Source organism: Melospiza melodia, chromosome 5 (genome assembly GCF_035770615.1).
Source record: "Melospiza melodia melodia isolate bMelMel2 chromosome 5, bMelMel2.pri, whole genome shotgun sequence".
Lineage (NCBI taxonomy): Eukaryota > Metazoa > Chordata > Aves > Passeriformes > Passerellidae > Melospiza > Melospiza melodia.
Genome location: NC_086198.1, coordinates 15,054,688 through 15,074,168, shown reverse-complemented (window position 1 = coordinate 15,074,168; position 19,481 = coordinate 15,054,688). Strand labels below are relative to the sequence as shown.

At 40.7% G+C, this 19,481-nt stretch overlaps 1 protein-coding gene across 4 annotated transcripts in view; it reads right to left on the bottom strand.

Moving 5' to 3' along the window:
- Nucleotides 1–19,481, bottom strand: part of FBXW7 (F-box and WD repeat domain containing 7) — a 176,765-nt gene that overhangs the window by 17,544 nt on the left and 139,740 nt on the right. For 3 of the 4 annotated variants that reach the window (XR_010027751.1, XM_063156376.1, XM_063156378.1), the window contains 3 exons: nucleotides 12,949–13,031; nucleotides 9,752–9,893; nucleotides 2,492–2,626 (listed from right to left, as the gene is read on the bottom strand). Coding sequence is in view for 3 of the 4 variants with exons in the window: in XM_063156376.1 (XP_063012446.1) it covers nucleotides 2,492–2,626; nucleotides 9,752–9,893; nucleotides 12,949–13,031 (360 nt within the window). In the remaining variant the exon portion in view is untranslated. Of the gene's footprint in view, nucleotides 1–2,491; nucleotides 2,627–9,751; nucleotides 9,894–12,948; nucleotides 13,032–15,481; nucleotides 15,641–19,481 lie in introns of those variants that run through there. The other variant, XM_063156377.1, reaches the window with a different exon arrangement.

Sequence of the window (19,481 nt, the reverse complement as noted above, 5' to 3'; positions counted from 1 at the left end):
ACCTATGAACCAACCGAGTCTAAACCAGGTTAAATATGGGTAACATTTATTTTGGACTAGATTTATCTAAACAGTCATCAATGGTCAACACAGCCCACAGCTGACTTTAGGATTAGCAGTGGATAAAAGATGACATCCCTTTGTCTCAGCTCATGGATCTAGTTATAAGAAAATTTCAGGTAGCAAAGATCTGACCTTTGACTGAACTGAATTTATGACTACTCTCTGTTGAAGTGTTAATAACACCCAACTGCAAGCAGTTCCTTGCCTCTTTCTTCACTTAAACACACAGAACCGACAACATTTCTATTACTGATTTCAGCAGAACTCTTTAACTATTGGTGTCTCAACCTGATTTTCATAAATAACTAATTTGAATAATTATTTCTAAAGTCTGAGCAAGAAAACAAGAGTATTTATTTCATATTAACTGTTTGACTGCTGCATTATCGGGAGGAAAGCAAACATTTCCACAGTTATTTGGCATTTCAGTTATTGCCTTTGCACTGCAGACAATGGTTTTGAAGCAAAACCCTGCTGTCCACATCATCTTCCTGTTCTGGTTTGGTAATAAGATCAGTGCACAGCATCCAGCAGCACTGCAGCTAACCACAGATGTTAATGTGGAGCGACAGCCCAAGGGAGCGTGTTTGCACAGGGGGCTGCCTGTGCCAGGGAAGCCTCCTCATGGAATTACTGACCCCAACAACTCACTCGTGCCCCCACAGCTCAGAGCATCACCCCTCCCTGCAGCCAGCACTCAGCAGCTGGGGACAGCCCTGCTGGGGAGATATGGCTGAGGGAACAGCACAGGAGATGGTGGAGTCAGCTCCGTGGCTTTTTTTAACTCGGGTAATTTTGGTGACAGTGACTCGGGGTTAGGAAGCAAAAATTATTCAAGCCAACTTCACTGGTGAAGTCAGCCTGTCATGAAGCTACACATTACAATATTCTGGTTTAAAGAGGCAGGAATCCCACCAGAAATAAACAAATTAAACATTAGTAGTTTATAGGGGAGGGAAGAAACCTAATGAGGAAGTTTTACTGCTAAGTACTGTATTTTCTCTGTGAAGAAATTCTGAAAACTGAAATTATAACATGATCTTTTGTTACAGTGTAGCTAGATCACTGGTTGTACTTCAGTGAGTATTGCCACAAAATCATGCAAAGAGAACTGATCTCCGAGTTACTATTATCAATTGTCTGTTGAATTTCCAGACTGACTAGATGCAGAAGTGGCAAAGTATCTTCTGTCTCTTCAAATCATAAATTCTTGTTGCCTTCCTCTGTTTCTGGTGCTTTGGACAGCTTCTCCAGAAATACGACAATCATGCAGGGGTGCTGCTGAACTCTTCTCCTCCTCCAGTGTCCTTTCCACTCCCTAAGAAGGCTGCTGCAGGAATTACTTCTCTAAATACCAATCTCATGTCCTGTGTACTAAGTTAATACTTGCTGCATAAATTGATTCCAACTCTTACAAATGCCAGCCAGCAAGGGAAGGCTGTGACACTTTCGGACTTGTGAAGATATGACAGTGTAGTAAAGGAAAGAAGGGTTTTGTACATGCAAGTATTCAAAAATAGGATATATGTCAGAAAAGAGTGTCAAAGAACAGAGACATGAAACAGTCTTCAGGTAATAAAACCATGTCAAACATAGCAACCAAATACAAACACCAGAATAACTTAAAAGAACCTGCTTTGCAAACTGTTAGGAATTGAGACTTACCTTCCTAAAATCAATCAAGGTTAGAAGAACTATTTATAAGTCAGCTAAAATAAATTTATTCAGTAACTCCAGCAAACTGGGTTTATAACCTTGCATATTCACCCTTATGTTCTCATTGTGATGACATCACAAATTACTCTTGTGTGGACAGCACTTAATTACACACACCAAAATCTAAATCTCAGTTTCTCTTTAACTGGATATAACATGATCTGATTTTCAGTGGAGGATTTACTGTAAGGTGTCTGCTAATTACAGTTTGGCCTGATCCTTAGTAAGAAGTGCTTTTCTGGGTTTAGTTTTTGTATATTTGGTAGAGATTTTAGGGTTCTGTTTGTCTAAAAAAAATTTAAAAATAACACTAACAAAACACTCACCTCTTACAGCACTAAAAATAATGCTTACACTTAGAGAATAATGTGCAGAGAGGTCTTACATCCGGAGGAAATTTCTGTGTGTGTGTGTGTGCCCTAACAGAATTAGTTTCCCAAAAAAAGCACAATTGGCCCAATTAAGATACAGAGATATTTTTAGAGCTATTGGGATTTTGTTTAAAGGGGTCATCTGTATTTCCAAGTATCTAAATGCTATCAAGAGACAGAGATATGTCAACCTGAAATTACAGTAGGCATGCTATGGCAGTGTTCCAAACAGTGAACCTCTAACATGAGTTTACATGATACGTTGGCAAAATCAGCACAGAAGTTTTCTAAAGATGGCAGCCCAGGCACTTCAGAATGCAATGTTACCCCATAATTCTTACCTCTTTTGGGAGCAAGGAAATGAAGTCTCTTTGAAACTGGGGCTCTATCACTTGCATCATGTGTTTTACTTGTGTTGGTTCACAACTATCAATGAGTTCATCTAAAGCAAGCAACTTCTCTGGTCCACTCCAGCTCTACAAGGGAAGAAGAAACAAAGAGTGAGCTTAGTTTAACAAACTGGTTTGGTTTATACCAATAAGTGCCACTGCTGTGCCAATAAGGCAAATTAAATTTCCTCACTGAACTATATACAAGCATATAAAAAGCCAGGAGATAAATGCTCATGCTAATGACACAAAAATGAGGAGTTAATCAACACAAAATATTCAAAATTACTACACTAATTCATAAGCTAAGAAAGGATTTGTTATACGCACATAGAGATTGGCAATTAAATAGATAATAATATTTAGTAATAATAATTGAATTAATTAAGCTTCTTTTGAAGCTGATGAAATCTACACACATGCTACAGACAACACAGGGGTTGCGATAGAATGAACACCCTTTCTCTATTGTGCATTCAAGTGAGATGAGAGCTTTTAATCTTCATGTTTCATCTGGCAGACCAAAATCTTGAAATAAGAGGAAAAGAAAGCAAAAAACTTTCTTGAAAAGTACATTAGCTTACTCTCTGATTATTACTACAGTGTGTCCCTAAGTGACAATGTTGTAATTTCAGAATCTTGGCTATAAACCAATGCATATTTTGTAAGTATCAACTTACACTTGAATAAACAGGGAATTTTGATTGGTAATTTTCTTACTCCACGTTTTTACTAATGGGTGCTATAAAATTTGAAGATTTTAATAAGGCACTCAATTGGGAGCATAGCAGATTAGTAGCATCATTTGTAGGAAAAAAAATTTGTAACTTAATATACTGAGGATCTAAAAATCATGTCTTAAACTCATTTGTGCTCATCAAAGAGCTTTGATTCGTTATATGAAAACAATTTAAAGAAAAAAACTTTACAGAAAAAAACAACAGCTATTGCTAGCTGATTTAGCAACAGAATTAGAGCACAAATAAAGCCTTAGAGAGAAAATGAGACATCACAGTTTTTGAGAGCAGATTCACATTCCTATTCTCAAATGTCTTCTAGAATGACATTTACAAGTAAATTAGCACATACAAATGATATTACAGTTACAATAAGAGGCTAACTCAAACTTAAAAAAAGAGGGCAAGATACCTTACAATTTAGATTTCTGTATTAGTCTGCCATGTATCTCAGGATCTTTACTACTTATGCTCTAAATTTGGATTTGACTCTGAAAATTCACTCTGGTCTCCACAATACTACAATGTTAGTATACTGTGCAGTTTCTGCCAGAACAATGAGGCAAATGAAGAAGAAGGTGGAATTTCTGAAAGTGAATGTAAGGCAGATAAATACCCAGCTTTACTCAACATAAAAAGATCACAGCATTGCATCATTTTTCCCTAATTAAAACATCAAAATACTTGAAATGTCAGTAGAAGTATAATTTACCCAAACCATGGGGACTTCCAAGTGACCCGAGTGCCTCAGGGCAGTGGAGGTGGCTCAGTTACAGAGCGAGCACTCTGGGACTGCAGCTGCCTCGCCCCACTGCCATGCCCCTGCCTGCAGCAAATGTGTGCCAGCTACTGGACAGCCTACCCTAATGGAGGAGGAAGCTCCTGACCTGAGCCTTTCCACACATTGTGGGCAATTGGTAAAATGGTTTAAGCTGGCAAGAAAATATTCCCCATCCACCTGTGTGTATGCAGTATCACCACAGGAGATGAGGGTTTCCATGTCCCATACCCAATATCTCAGAATATTACAAAGAAACCAGACTGTCTCAGTCAAACTTGCAGCAGTGCTGTTGTAAACAGCTTTTATTATAAATTTCTTTCAATAGAAACATTTGCATCACAGAGCAGTTCTCCATAAATCACACACTGAAGTACTGTTTATCTCATCAATTTTCCAACTGCTGTTTGTTTCATTAACCCACAGCTTAGCTGGTGTTAGGTACAAACGTTTGCAGTCTTTAATGTCATCTGTCAGCCGTGTTTGAATTTAGGAGAATTAAAAAGAGGGAAAGCAATACTGGCGCTACTTCCTTATAATATAAATTTCCAAGGTCAGTCTACTCTTAATTTATAAGCAGCTACATTTACTAAATTAGAACAACTCTACCTGAAGAGCATTGTTTGCTGCTGTGGCAAATGTTGCTAGCAGTTACCAACATGTTATTAATTAATAATGTCACTGTATGCTATCTTAATCTGTAACTCTCTTACACTTAGTTGGTTTTTAAAACTTAATACAGATCTGGACAGAAAAGGGAAAAGATTCCAGAATGAGAAAGAGTTACTAATGACTAAAAGCAGAACCCTCTTTTATCTGTCTGTCATCATTAGGAGATGGGTACAGGCAGCTTCCTACAGATCTTCTTAAGTAATCAACTGCTACAAAATGCTGTCTCTAGGACATTGTCCCCTCAGTCTTTCACTTAAGCAAACAAACCTCCAGCTACAGTTGGTGAGGGGTCTCTGAGGGAAATGTCTGGCATGGAAAACTGGGAGGAAGCCTTGCCAGATAAACACAACTGTTTGCATTAATGAAGAAAAGACTAGTAAATTCTGTTTCTGGGCCCTGTAGCTTGATCCACTTGCAAGAAAACTGCATGTAGCTCATCAGGCAGAAGGGAAAAGGAATAACTGTGGCTTTGATGAGAAACAACAGTAAACAAACTTTGCAAAACAAAAGGAAAAAGCAACTGTGGGCCAGTTTGCAAAGTTTCAAACTTTGTAGAAGGCCAGAGACTTTTAAGACAGGTTGCATCGTGACCAGACACCTTCGATTTCTACCAGGCAATTCCCTTTTAGATTGAAGGCCCTTGTAAAGAATATACTTTCTCTTTAAAATACTTTTGCTTAATTGTCTTCCTTTGCTTTCCTTGTCTTCAAAACTGAAATTTAATTTTAATGTAAAATTGAACTAAAGTTTTTATTATGAGCAGGGGTTCCCTTGGAAAAGATAACTCCAGGATTCATTAACATAGCCCTTGGGAAGCCAGCAGGGCCCACTGATACTGCTCTTTGAATGATTTCAGAATCCTAAAGAAACATATCCCCTCTTTGCTCCCATTTCATCGGGAAGGTGTTGATTTGTCAGCCAAAATCTTTTGGCTGCTCATGCCAGCCTTTCCTCATCCAGCAAAGCAGCTGCTGTAACAATGGCACTACCTAACTGAAAACTATCCCCTCTTTTCCCCCTGCACTACTCTGGGTAAATGTCTTCCCTTGCTTACAATCAGTATAAACAACATCTTTGCTGCTTCTACAACTTCCACCTCACGCCTTCTGTCTGACCTGCCACCTGTTTTTGTACCATCATCTGTTTCTGCACCTCTCCTCTTCCATGACCTGCACTCTTCCTTCTATTGCTCAGCTCTCATCTGCTACCTTCAATTTGTACAATTACAGCTTGTAGCAATTATATCCTTTTGCTATAATAGGTATATTAAGGACAATCTATTTTAAAGAGTTTAACTTCAGGGTGCTGTTCTCCATTAGTAAATACTGTTAATGGAGGTCTGTCATTACTGAGACCTGCAGAAGGGCTCTTCTTGGAGACTGCTTCTGTCCAGCTCTTGGATCAGCTATCCAAAACCCTACCATCCCACACCCCAAGGGTACCTTAGTTTGGATAAAAATAGCACATAAGCACTGAAAGAAACACCATCTGCAGCTGTAGAGCTGTACAGCAAGTAGTCTGTCACACAGGAGGGACTCAGGAGCAGCTGGTGCCCCTCATTAACCCATATCAGAGTCCCAGTCTCCAGCCTGGTCCCCTGGACTGAACATTTGCAGCACACATGGTGGACCTTGTCTAGAGGAGCTGTGAGTGGCTCAGACTCCACAACCCTTCCAGATGTTAGATAACAGAGTTTTCTCTGAAACCAGCTGAACTTGTATGCAACAAAACTGCCATGAGAGCCAAACCAAAGGGACGGGCAGGGGGCCTGCTGTGAGTCTGCAGGACTGCTCTGGAACAAGGCAGGAATGGTGCTGCAGCCAGGAGGGGTGGGAAGCTGCAGCGCAGATCTCCCCAGAGCTGCATGCAGGGGCTGCACAGAAACTCCAGCCCTTGACTAGTCCCACCACAAGACACAGAGCAGAAAATGCTGCAACGCTGGCCATGGCACAATCTTTATGCCTGCTTCACAGAGGAGGTGGACTACTCAGTTGTACATGTATTCATTCCTGAGCATCTTTGGAAGGGAGAATGGTAAGCAATTTGAGTTTAGGTGACTAAGCCAACTATTTATGTAAAAAATGCCAGATATAGCAAAAGCATTTTGGACATTATCTAAACTGCTGTGAAAAAGAATGCTTCCAGTTGTAGGTAAAACGATAGCATTCATTTGAATAATCAAGTAGTTATTCAAAGTGATTGCCTCTATTGGTGTGTATGGAGCAACTTTTCAAAATCAATTTTCCATGAAAATGCCATTTTAAAATAAATTACTTAAATAAAAAAAAAAAAAAACAAAACAGAACCCTAAGTATATAAAGTAGGAAGAATGGAGAGCTTAATAATTTTTAAAGCAAGTACCACATCTGATTGAACTTAGCATCCAGCTGACTTTTTTTACTTATGCCAAGCAATTTGGTGATTTAAAATTTCTTGTAATGGAAGAAATTTGGTAAAGACACACTTGGGCACTGGGTTTTAAAAACTCTTAAAGTGGATTTTAAAAAGACCTGAAGTCAAGAGCCACTGCAAACCAGAAAAAATAAATAGACCTTCAAGAAATTAACTGACTTGAATCTAATAAAATGCCTTTCTATTCTTCTCTCCAGACTTCACTGAAATCCATATACAACTTTATCTTTAAAGAGAAAGCGCAACTGAACAACTGTTTCTCCCTTCTGCGTTATTTCACTACTTTAAAAACAAAAGGCTTAGATCAATTATAAAACATAACAACAGGAAATACACATAAAAAGTAAATTTAAAAAAAAAAAACCTTATAGACCATCTTAAGTTTTCTTAATATTTGCCAAGTGGTATTGATTTTATCAGGAGACCTTTGGATGGAAGGCCAACATACAGGTGAGAGTCCTCAAAATAGCTAAGTATCACTGGTCACTGCCAGCTTCTATGCCAAAGAACAGTTTTACCTGAAACAGTACATATGTCCCCCTAACATGCCTCTAGAAATTTATCTTTAAAATTAATTGGAATTATATTTTCATATAAAATGAGAGAGGTACCAAGCTGGACTAGCAAGTACACACTGCACGAAGAAAGTTCTCTCATTCCTGTTTCTCTACAGGAAAAACTTTGCATTGCAAGAATGATGCTGCATGTGCCATTTAATTCCTGCCCTTTGGGCACAGCTACCTCCCCTATGAATATGCTTTTATCATTTGGCTGTGTAAGACTTGCCCCTTTCATGAAACTCATGTGAAAAATAAGCACATAGAAAATGAGGAGGCAAGCAGATGTAACACTGAGATAGAGCTACATGACTCTGAAAGCTTTTCTTCATAAGTAAGGGACTCCCTTTTGTGAATGCAATAAAAACTACCAGTGACAGACATGATCAATAAGTGCTGCTCAATGATCTCCAGTTAGGAGAGAGAGGCCTCTCCCTCTCTCTCAATACTATAGATCAGCATTTAGGTATTTAGTACTGCAACTAAGTATTCTGACAAGTTGAAAGTATCTAAATATATATGTATTAAAGCGTGTTTTCTACATTACACACTTCACACATTTGTCCACATAGGCAAAATTTTCATGGGCTTAAAGACTACTCATCCTAACCAAACAGCCAATAGCATTGCTCTTACTGTCATGGGTGTCTGCACCACTCTCAAACACTTCAACCTCTTTCATGATCTTTTTCAAAAATATGTAACTGTCACTAACTATCAATCTTACATTGATGTAGGTTACATATTGTAACAAAATAGCTTTTCTTAGTACAAATGTTCTAACATTACAAAATGTTAAAATACAACGTAGTATTACATTACCATATAAATATAAGTAGTACCATTCAAATATGATTCTTAGGGGTTAAAAAGACATATTTCTATGAACAGTCTCAAAAAAAGATACACCACAGTAATTAAATGTGAATATTTTTAAGAAATTGAATGATGTGTACAAGAATCCTAATTTCAAGCTTCCACTGGTTTAAGCAGATCATAAATGTGTAAAAATAAAGAGGAAAGAGGTTCTACATTATTATTTTAATGTTCAGAACTGACAGTGATTGAGATCAATGGTATTATGTGGCAGCATGAATCAAGCCAAAGCACATTTCTGCCTGCAAAATTGTATGATAGATACCTGTATCTACAATATTGTTCTTTTATCTTTGCCTGTTACAGTAATTGAAACAATGCCTGTATTTGTTAGTTGCTCCTTTTGAAAATGCTTTTAGAAGGAACGGTTTATTAATCAAGATAGGAAGACATAATATTTCCATTTTTCAAATCAATGACTAAGACTTATCCCTGCTTCTTAAAAACACAGAGCAAAATGTCAAGATCTCCATGGCACAGGCTATGGACCAGAAGGAGAAGCTTACCCCAAACTTTACTTGTATTACCATATACAAAATTGTCTCAGGTGCTCCCTGACTGGTGTCCAGGCAGATTTCAGTTTCAACCTATGCAAGCAGTTCATAGCATTGTCCTTCATATCTTTTCTTTTGTCCAGATAAGAAAATTTGAGGCGTTGCTAAAGACATTTTAAAAGATAAACAAAACCTCTTCCTTCAGCTGTGTACACATGCGCTGGCTGACATGTTCAGTACATAGAGATCAGTAAAAATACAGGTTGAGTTTCCTTTTAATCTATTTTTGATAAACTTTTCTTTCTCTTCTTAGAAGACACCAGACTTGTGACAAATCTAGAGCCGTAATTGCACTGAAGCAAACCATGCACCAGAGCTTACTAGTCTCATGCAAAAATGGCTTGAGGCCATGTAGTTAGCCCTTACACAGACTTTGCAGAAGATGTGAAAGCATTAAACAGGAAGGATTATATTATTAAGAAATCAGTTAAAGCTGTTATTTTCTGCTGAAACAGGGAACAAGTATCCCTTAAAGCTGATGCCCATTTGTTACTGCAAGAGAACACGAAATCAATGGCAGAGACATTCTGGGATGTACAAGGAGAACCAACTCCACTGAAGCGCTCCCTTACACAAACCATGGAGGCAGAGATGCTTCAGATGCTCACTTCTGCAAGCACAGTTACCTGGAACATCTTCAGCCATTCCTGGAGGCCGGAGGGCGGCTGCACGGATGTGATGCGGCGCCGCTGCTGCCCCTGGCCATTGGCTGCCCGCAGGTCCCCAAACGTTGTCGGCGTGGCGGAACATGGCACCAGCCCCGTGGTACTGCCACACAAACAAAAAGTGACAGCCATAGGTAAAACATCAAGGAAAATTCACAAGAAGGCAAAAAAAATCTGGTATATAATTTGCAACTACTACTTAAACTCTTTAGCTTCAAGCAAAAGCATTAGCATGAAGAACTGTTCTGGCTGGTCACTCAAGAGGTCAGTCCCTCAACTGGATAAATCTGCCTGCTTCTACCCCTGCAGTGCTAGCCCTCCAACTAGGGGAGAAATAAGGATCACATTTCAAGGCTGAAAAATTATCACTCTGTTAACTGCCCAGCAAGTTGTGCGTAAAGATACAGGTTTACACATTCCTTTCCTTGCCAAAGTATTTCCTTTCCTTCTGGGCTACACTGCTGCCTTCTGACGGGGGATGTAGGAAGCCAGATCTCAGACTTCCACCTGTATGTGAAATGTGTTAGTGCTGCTTCATCTCCAAACAGAAAGGGGGAAAAAAATCTATTTTTAGGTTTTAATATATTTTGTTGACAAAGAGCTAGTAATATCAAGCATTTCTAGTGGCTTAGTGGTCTGGAATTGGGCTTTGAAATACTCTATATGGTCTTTTACTTTGTGTGTTGATGGAATGACACAGGAACTAAAGGGAGGGGGTGTGAAGTGAAAGGGAAAAGGAACTAAAGGTGCTCTCTGAATCACAGTTTGATTTTTTTCACTCTGACATGTTAAAAACCAGCTCATTCGTACAGAATGGAGCTTTTAAAAGAGCTGGGATTAAGCTCCTATTGTGGGAGTCTAAAGAAATACAGCTGACTGTGTTTTCTGGTTTGGGGTTTTTTTGTTTGGTTGTTTTTTTCATTTTCAGGATTGGTTTTCTTTTGGTTTTGTTTTGTTTTTTATATATAATGTAAAGTACTTCATTCATAGAATATCAAAGCTGTATTCCCTAGCAGGAAATATGGAACCCCAGTAGTATTTGCACAAACTTGAACACTTGAATTATAGTGTGAGACTCCAAAAAGCCCTCTGCTATTTTGTGGGATAAACCCAACTTTTTAGCAGACATGAGCTTAGAGGGTTTACTGATTTTTCAGTGACTACAGCAATAGCTTTAAATGATGCAAGGCAAGTTCATTTTAATATTTACCTCATTATGCTCTACAAATATTTCACTCTACTCTTCCTTACTCTGAAGGACAATCATAGCATGTCCTAACATTTACCCAAACTGGTCAAGAAAAGTAAAGATTCGTTTGAGCAGGCCTATTTTTAACTGTTCATTTTGCTGAGTAATAACAGAAACAGAAGCTGGTATGAAAATACTGTTTCAGAGATGAAGGATTCTCCCAATGGCATTTGTTTACTGACATTACCTGTTATATGCAAACAAAGTTCATCAGCTGGTCAATTTTAAAGTCCCTGATCCTAGGGAAAATGGAAACAAGCAGGCACAAGAACTGCATCATTTGCCTACATATTATATAGATAAAAACAAATCAAACAGTTTAAGAGAGGAGGATCAAATGTTACTTAAGGATTCTTTTATGCCAATAGCTACTCAAAATCCAAGTAATGTCAGTTAAAAGTATTTTTAAAATAAAAATGTGATTTTACAGCTTAGTCATTCTAATCACCTGCATAGAGATCAGCATAAGGCCTATCATTCAAGGTCCAAAAAAGGCACTTGAAATTAGTTTTTATTGGTTCTGAGCAGTATTGTAGCCTTGAACTTGCCCCAGTAGAACTGCTACACTTTACTTTCTTCTGCTGTAAACTGGTTCTCAGTCAAAAGCAGTTATTCAAAACATGATTTAAAAGTTTCTTTCCTTGGACCTCAGATGAAACCAGAAGACACTTGTTCATGCTTCATTTTTCCTCCACATTTTCATCCCCCTGAAACAACGAGTCAGGTCTCTGTTGGAAGCTGGACAAGTCCAGCATTTCCTCTGAACCTGACAGACACACTTGACAAAAATTCACTTTTCTTTAATGCTGAACTGTTTACTCTTCTGGGAGTGCAGAGAACTCCCAGTGTGTCAACTTAAGAAATGGTGGCCAACAAGAGAGTGCTTCCATTAGACTGACTCAGAAATCAGAAGACACCACCTGCAGGCCTGGGGGGATGTGGAAGCTGCAACAAGTGCCTCTCAGCAACAGCACATCACCTCCTTTACTCTGCTGCAGCATTCACACATGTAAAAAGCAACCCTAGGACCTGCTGCCTAAGTTTTCACTCATCACCTGATAAACCTCTTAAAGGAAGAGAAATTAAATATAAACTATTTGCAAGAGCTATCAGTGACTGAACACTACTGTAGTGCATTCAAAAGAAGTGCCATTTCCAGAGAGCCCTGGGAGGCTCACGGGAGGGATGATGCTTATAGTGGGGAAAAAACGCAAAATACTGCAAATTCAAACAGGATGGGAAGCAGTGACATCCAAGCACAATTGTTATGGCAACTACATAGTAAGAATGCAGTTGTAAGGCGTGCATGCACAGCCCTGCTCTGCTGCTCATGGTTAGGAGTGCTTTACCCCACGAAGCACCTGGTGGGAACAGCAGCAGGGATTTGTGCTTCCTGGCTCCACACAGCAGCAGCAAGGAAGCAGAGCAGAACTCCTAATACTTTCACATTGTGGATAGCAAATACATGTGTGTTCCTGTTAAGATCAGATGGTCTGCTCTGCCTACATGAATTTCCATTCTCTCACTCCTGTTACCATAGCAAAGTGATACATTTGATCACAATTTTAATAGTCTTAGGGTTTATCGTTATGTCCCTTTTTAAAATCTGTTTGACTTTATTCCCAAGAATGCTGTAGCCCTCAAAAAGTCTCTTCAGTAAATGGGCATGCTATATTTAGAATGAAACACAAACCTCAACTGAAGAAATGCAAGTCTGGCTACTTCATTAACTCATCTTCAGTTCACGTAATTTAAATTAGCAAAGCAATATACAAATGCTGATACCACCTCTTGTTTGCTTTACAGTGTTTTAACATTAAGAGGAGCTTAATTAATCAGGCTCAGCAATTGGAAAGACAGGATATACGCAGGAATCAGGATCCAGTGATCTGTCATTGCATTTAATTACCTTGTGTATTCTGAGACTTTGCAGGGTTTCTTTCCCAGAGAGAAAGAACGGACCTCGGAGCCATGGTCCAACTTTCTCTTCATCTGCAAGGTGAGGGAAAAAGAGTAACAACACGGATTTAGTTACACAATCAACCTTAGTTATGTGTACTTCTGTAAAATTAACACATTTTTACCTTCTACTTTTATACCAAATTTTAAAAAGTTGACACTCATAAAATCACTTAAAGCAGTATTTTATTTTCTGAATTCAACAATATTTGATATATGTTTTAGAGGGTGCATGTATATATTATTGCTCTTTTAGGGTCCAAAATCTATTGGAATTACATTCTTTTAATTCCCAAACTGAGCAAAAGTGCGGAACTGTGTTAATTTATTTTGTGTTGGTTTATTCACTAAACTGTTCTCTCTCTGTCCTCCCAGGAGAGGAGGGAAGGAACTAAACCAAAGCCATGGATTCTTTGTGTTCAGGTTCATTGCTTAGTCTCTCATTGAAATGGTTAAATTTTAGGTAGCCTATCTGCATTATAAACCATATTTATTTCAGGGTCTAAAAACAATATTAAAAATTACTGTATCTTTTGTCTATACTTTTATCTTAAAGCTGTACATTGAAAACATTTCTAAAACTGCAGTAAAACTGAGTGACAGATTAACCAGTATTTTTCCAAGAAGGGTATGGATGAAAAACACTTCACCCTAGTCTCGAATGTCACCCGCAATTAGATATGATCAAAACCAAATAATGAGCAGGGCAGCTGCTAAAAGGGGAAGCCAGACTGCAAAAATTACCAAAGAGATGGAAACCAATGAAAGCCATATTTATCTAGGCAGACAAACAGAGATTACTTTCTACATATTTGGGTAATCTTTAACCACAGACTTTTGGAGTAAATGAGACATATGTGTGCCAAATGCAGCTTCTGAGTTTTTGTTGGTTTTCCTTTTTTTTCTTTTTTTTTTTTTTTGAGATGTGATACACCGCAACAGTTTAGCCAGCTGAAAAATGTGTACTGCTGTTTACAACTCTGAGCTGCAAAATACATAAACTACTAGTATTACATTTTGACTTTAGTATAACCATTTGCTTCCTTTTTTTAAAATTTGATGTTTAAGATACAGTTTAAAAGTTGGCATCTTTCATACACAAATGTTGTATTATAACATAGTTATTTAACCTTTTATTGTATCAGTCTGGCTACCTAAAACAAAACACCCCAAACCCAACAGGATTCTCTAAAGCTTATAGTCCATATACTTTTGTTGTGATTTTGGTTATTTATACTTTTAAAATACCCTTATGGCTTTACCTAAAACGGTCACCAAAGATCTCGTGTTCTGCTTCATCAGTGCTTACACAGGAAAGCTAAGGGTGGTTTTTATGGGAACAGCTACCACACCACCTGAAGAGCTTGCCTTGTAGCTGTGTTTTCTTGCCCATGCCTCACATGGGACACTCCACGGCATTTCACCAGACGAGCACCGAGCCAGAACAGCCTGCATGCTGCCGAATCACCAGCCTCACCCTCGCTGCTTCCCCACACGCCAGGAGGAGCAGCCCCCCCTGCTCCCCCCAAGAAAACCAGTTGCAAGGATCACTGAAAAATAATGGATCCCATCTTTTATTGCTGTGCTAGGTGGGTGAGCCATCAGAATTACAGGAAGCATAAATAAGATGTTTGAGAACAAATTTCAGTATTTGATGATAGACTTTTCAGAAAGGATTTTTCCTGCTCACGAAAAATTTTTATTTCTAGCTTGCCTTTCTAAGACATTATCATCATCATATTCCTCTTCTGCTTCTCACAAGAGGGAGATGCAGTTTTGCAAAAGCACACCTTAAAAATAAGAAGTATAAAGCCTACAGCAGAACACTCAGCTCTGGTGATTTATTCTTTTGCGTTAGCGAAGAAAACAACATGCGTTACGTTGCCTAATAACGATTTCACCTGTTTCTTTTGGCTGGGTTTTTTTCAGACATTTTAGGCAACTTTCACATGGGGTCCGCCACGCAGACTGACTTTCAGTATCTCAGAAGGTGCTAAGTAAATAGACGGCCAAAAATGCCGTTTATCATATGAAGAAGATAAAACTTTCTTACAGCAGAGAGGTCTAGTGACAAGATTCAGACATCAGTAAGGTCTCCGTGTAACCAAAACACAGAAACCGTCGAGCAAACATCCCTCTAAACATTTAATTTGTCGTTAGGAAAACACAACTCCTTCAGACAACGTTTATTTATCAAACTAACCGAGACTGCAGCATATGAAAAAAAATTAATATATATAAAAAACGAAGAGAAGGGGCAGCAAACTGCATTCCGCATCGCCGCCCGCCACCAAGCGCTGGCAGCGCTCCCCGGCAGCGCGCTGACTGCAGCTACGGCCGGGCGGCAGCCCCCGCCGCCGGCACGTCTCCGCCCGCGGACCGCCGCCGCCGCGGCCCCCGCCCGCCCCTCCTTCCCTGCCCCCGCGCCCTCCGCGGCCGCGCACCCGCGGGGAGGGCACGCGAGGCGGGGGGCGGACACTCACTTTGTAGAAGATCATCTTGAGGGTGCCGTAGAAGCCCATGGTGTCGGCGCGCTTCCCCTTGCGCGGCGGCGGCGGCGCCCCGCGGGCCCGGCGGCCGGGCAGGCGCTGGCAGTACAGCCCCTTCTCCGGCAGGTAGGTCACCGCCTCCCGCGCCGACATGCTCGGGCACGGCGGGCGGCGGCGGCGGCGCTGCTCGGCCCGGCTGGCCCGGCCCTGCCCTGCCCTGCCTGCGCGGAGCGCGGCTCCCCCTGCCCGCCCTGCCCGCCGCCTGCCTCCGCCCGCCCCCCGCGCCCGCCCCGTCCCTCCCTCCCCGCCCGCCTCCGCAGCGGCGGCGCGGCACTGCGGGATGCGCGGCCGGGAGGGACCCGCGGGCCCCGCCGGCGGGAAACCACCCCTAGCCCGCGCCGAGGGGAAGGAATTAAAAAAAACACCCCAGCGCTGCGTGGGTTTGGGGCTATCTCCCCCTTTCACCTTCGCCCCCCCCACCCGCCCCCTTCTCCCGCACCGCCTCCGAGGCAGGGGCTGCCCCCAGCCCTCGCTCTGTTCTCTCAGTGCCACTCTCTCCACGGTTTTCCAAGCGGGTGCAAAACAAGCTCGTTTCCACTAATTATAATTATACCGTCGCCCTCGGCGGGCCTGGCTGGACTCGTCCATGACTGCATTCCGTGGACAGACGCAAATTAGTCCTCCAAAAGTGCGGGTAATTTTAGAATAATTTGAAATGCCCTACAGTTTTGCCAGGGAAAAAAGATGCTGAAATACCCTCTATTGGCTAGACAATAGAATAAACGGTTTTTGAAGATTTAGGAGTTGAAAGAGCCGAATCCAGCAATTATGTAATACACATTAAACTAGTAATCCCGAGCAGAGCCGCGGCGGAGCTGTCAGCGGCAGGAGCGGGGTTTCCCCAGCAGGGAGGCAGGCAGAGCCTTCCCCGCGCACCTGGAGCAGCCTGGGCGCGCACACACGCTCCCCTGAACCGCACAAGGCAGCTCTTGGGCGGCACCAAGCCATCTTAGCTCGGGCTTCAAATCCTACGCAGGATTCTCACCTGGATTTCAGGGAAAGCACAAGGAAAGCCCTTGGTAATTACTTGCTAAAGAACGCTCCTTTTTTGGTCATTGTTCACATCAACAAATCTGTCCGGCTCACCCTTACGGCTCGATTCAAGGGCATTGAAGTTCCCGACACATAGGCTGGGCTCTCAGATACCTGGAACCGGCGCAGCAGCTAGGCAGCTTGATTTTTTTTAGTTTCTATACAGACAACTCAAGAGACTTCAGCTTTAGAAATTTTTCTTTCTTTTTCTTTTTCTTTCCTTTTCCCTCCTGCAAAGTTTTCTGCCCAAGTTCAGAACAGAGCATACCCTGAACACGATCTGAAGCTGCAGCATTCCCCTGTAATTTTCCCCAGGTGCAGTGGAAACTGGAGATGCTCAGCAGCCCTCCAGACCGATTCACTCAAACAGAAGGAAGCATGTAGTCCGTTCCTACTGACCTGAGGGGAAACTATCTTCTTCTTTATCACCCAAAGCAGCACAAAAAAGGTTCTACCTTTACAGAACACACATCTAAAGGAATGGAAGCACTTTCTGTAAAACCCATTAGCTTCCTCATTACTACTTTAAAGAAATCTCATATGTGTTATTACTTAGCAATAGCTAAGTGTGGCAGGTGTTAGCACAGCCAGGTAAGGTGAAATCACTACCCCCACAGCACAGATTCTGCCTCTCGGTGGTTTTATGTATCTCCCATCCAGCACTGAGTCTCCACAGTGTTTTTCATCTCCCAGTGAAAATGGTTCTGCCCATCAAATCTTGGCATTTATGCCATTATCCACTAAACTGCAGTGCTGTATATTTTATGAGAACAAAATGGTCTTGAGTTGACTTCATACCTCAGATATTAACAGAGCTGTACATATCCCGGGAGACTATTACTGCTTGCCTTTGCTAGCACATCACATGCAAAAGGGAAGGGAAAAAAACACAGGCTGCATATACACATTGAATAACTACAGGAAGCAAATTAATACTCAAACCATCAGAGTAAGAAAGAATTTGAACATTATCACTGTGAGGACTTAGAAGTACTTTATATATGTGCTTGCCTAACATCCTGTGATATTTGCAGCCATCTCTGCCCCTTCTCCCATCAGTGAATGCACTCGATGCAGAGCGGGGGTGATGGCTACTCTTGTTCCAGCATAGAAACAGGAATGGGCAGGAAATCCCCAGAGATTAGCCTCTCCCCCAGCCCAAAGGCAAGTATAATCTGACAGCATGGCTAGATTTATCTTTTCAACAAAATGTGCTCTGGAATTAAGCAGTCAATGAGTTGAATAATAATTAGAAATTACTATTTTCCTCTCTTTTGGAGTACTACTATTGCAGATTACTTCTCTTTTGATCATGATTGGCAGATATTCTCTCATGGTAAAAAATCCCACTGACTTAACTACTAATCACTTTGCCACAGTCAGGACCCATGTAATAACCCCAGCAATCATTTGCTAATGGTAGAAAACTTGGTATGTCAGGTATTTATTCTGCACAAAAGGTTTGGGCTTTTCCCTAATTTTTGATACAGATATCACAGACAGATGTGACATTTGAACAATGACCATCTCTCATCTAGCAGTCTGCCATTCTCAGAGCAAAAAACAAAAATTGCACATGGTTATGGCTCTGGCTCTCACCTTCTTAGTATTTATCTCTGTAGTGGTCCCACTTTTGATTGTCCACAAATAAAGAAACATTCCCTCTATCTCAAACCAAGTTTGATAGTCTCTAGGTAATTGCAACATTACTCTAGTTGGATGTTTGCTCTTCCCCAAAATGCTTAACCACAGCCTAGGCTCTCCCTAGTTATTAGAGGAGAATATGTTCCACCAAAGGCTGAGGGCACCTACTGTTAGACTCCCACTCTAAATTCCTGTCTAGAAAGGATTTTCTCTCTCTCTCTTGACTTTGAGAACCACCCTGTCCTCAGAAAAAATTTGTGTAATGAATTCACTACACTCTCCCTTGTAGGAAATTAATTAAGGTTTTGCAAAAGTGATGTGGAACTGCCTAACGTGGGAAGACTGAGGTCACACAGCCTCACTCTATGCCTTCTGGGAAAATACAAAGGTGGGAGAATAAGACCCCAACCCTGCACGTGCTTTTGAGAGCCTGACAGCAAGTAGCAAAGATGACGCATTCACTTACCTCTCTACCAACATTTGAAAGAGTATTTACTACAGTAACTTAATGCTCCAGGAATGCTTAATGGTATAAAGTAAACATTCATCACAAATTAAGGTACACAGAGGAAGACTACAGTTTAAAGCAATGTTTAGAGAAAAATCAAAAGTTACCATGGTTCTTTCCCTGTCTGGTATATATGTAATTTCAAAGGTTGCTCTTGCTTTGTTTAAGCTGACAATAATTTTTCAAATTCTTAAAACCACAAACAACATACAATTCATGACATTTAGAAAAATGTCTACACCAAAATTACATCGTTTTCAGTGGACACAAGTCCAATCTTATTTCCCGTCAGTGCTGCCAACTCTTAATTAAAAAAAATTCACAGCATCCAATTCTTTTCCTGTTGGCAACACTTCTAGCACCTTTACCAGTTTGTCATGTGGCATGCTGTAATTAAGACTGTCTATTACTTCTAATGAAAGACTAGAATGAATTACAGAAATCACCCGCAGAGCTATATAATCCCCAGAAGAACGGAGATTACAGTGCAACAGACCAAAGAAACAACATTTTTGTTTTTTTTTTTTTTTTTAAGTTGGAGAAACATTTTTGAGTGGAGAGACTACAGGATGGTCTGGCTGTGGTAATAGCCAGTCAGCATTTTGAAAAAACACTGGTGCTTAAACCAGGGAATACAAAAACCATAATTGGCATTTCACATACACACATATGTGTGTCGGGAGCATAATGTGTGCAAGAGGAACTGTGGAGCAATATGGTTTGGTATCTCCATTAATATTGGTAAATGCA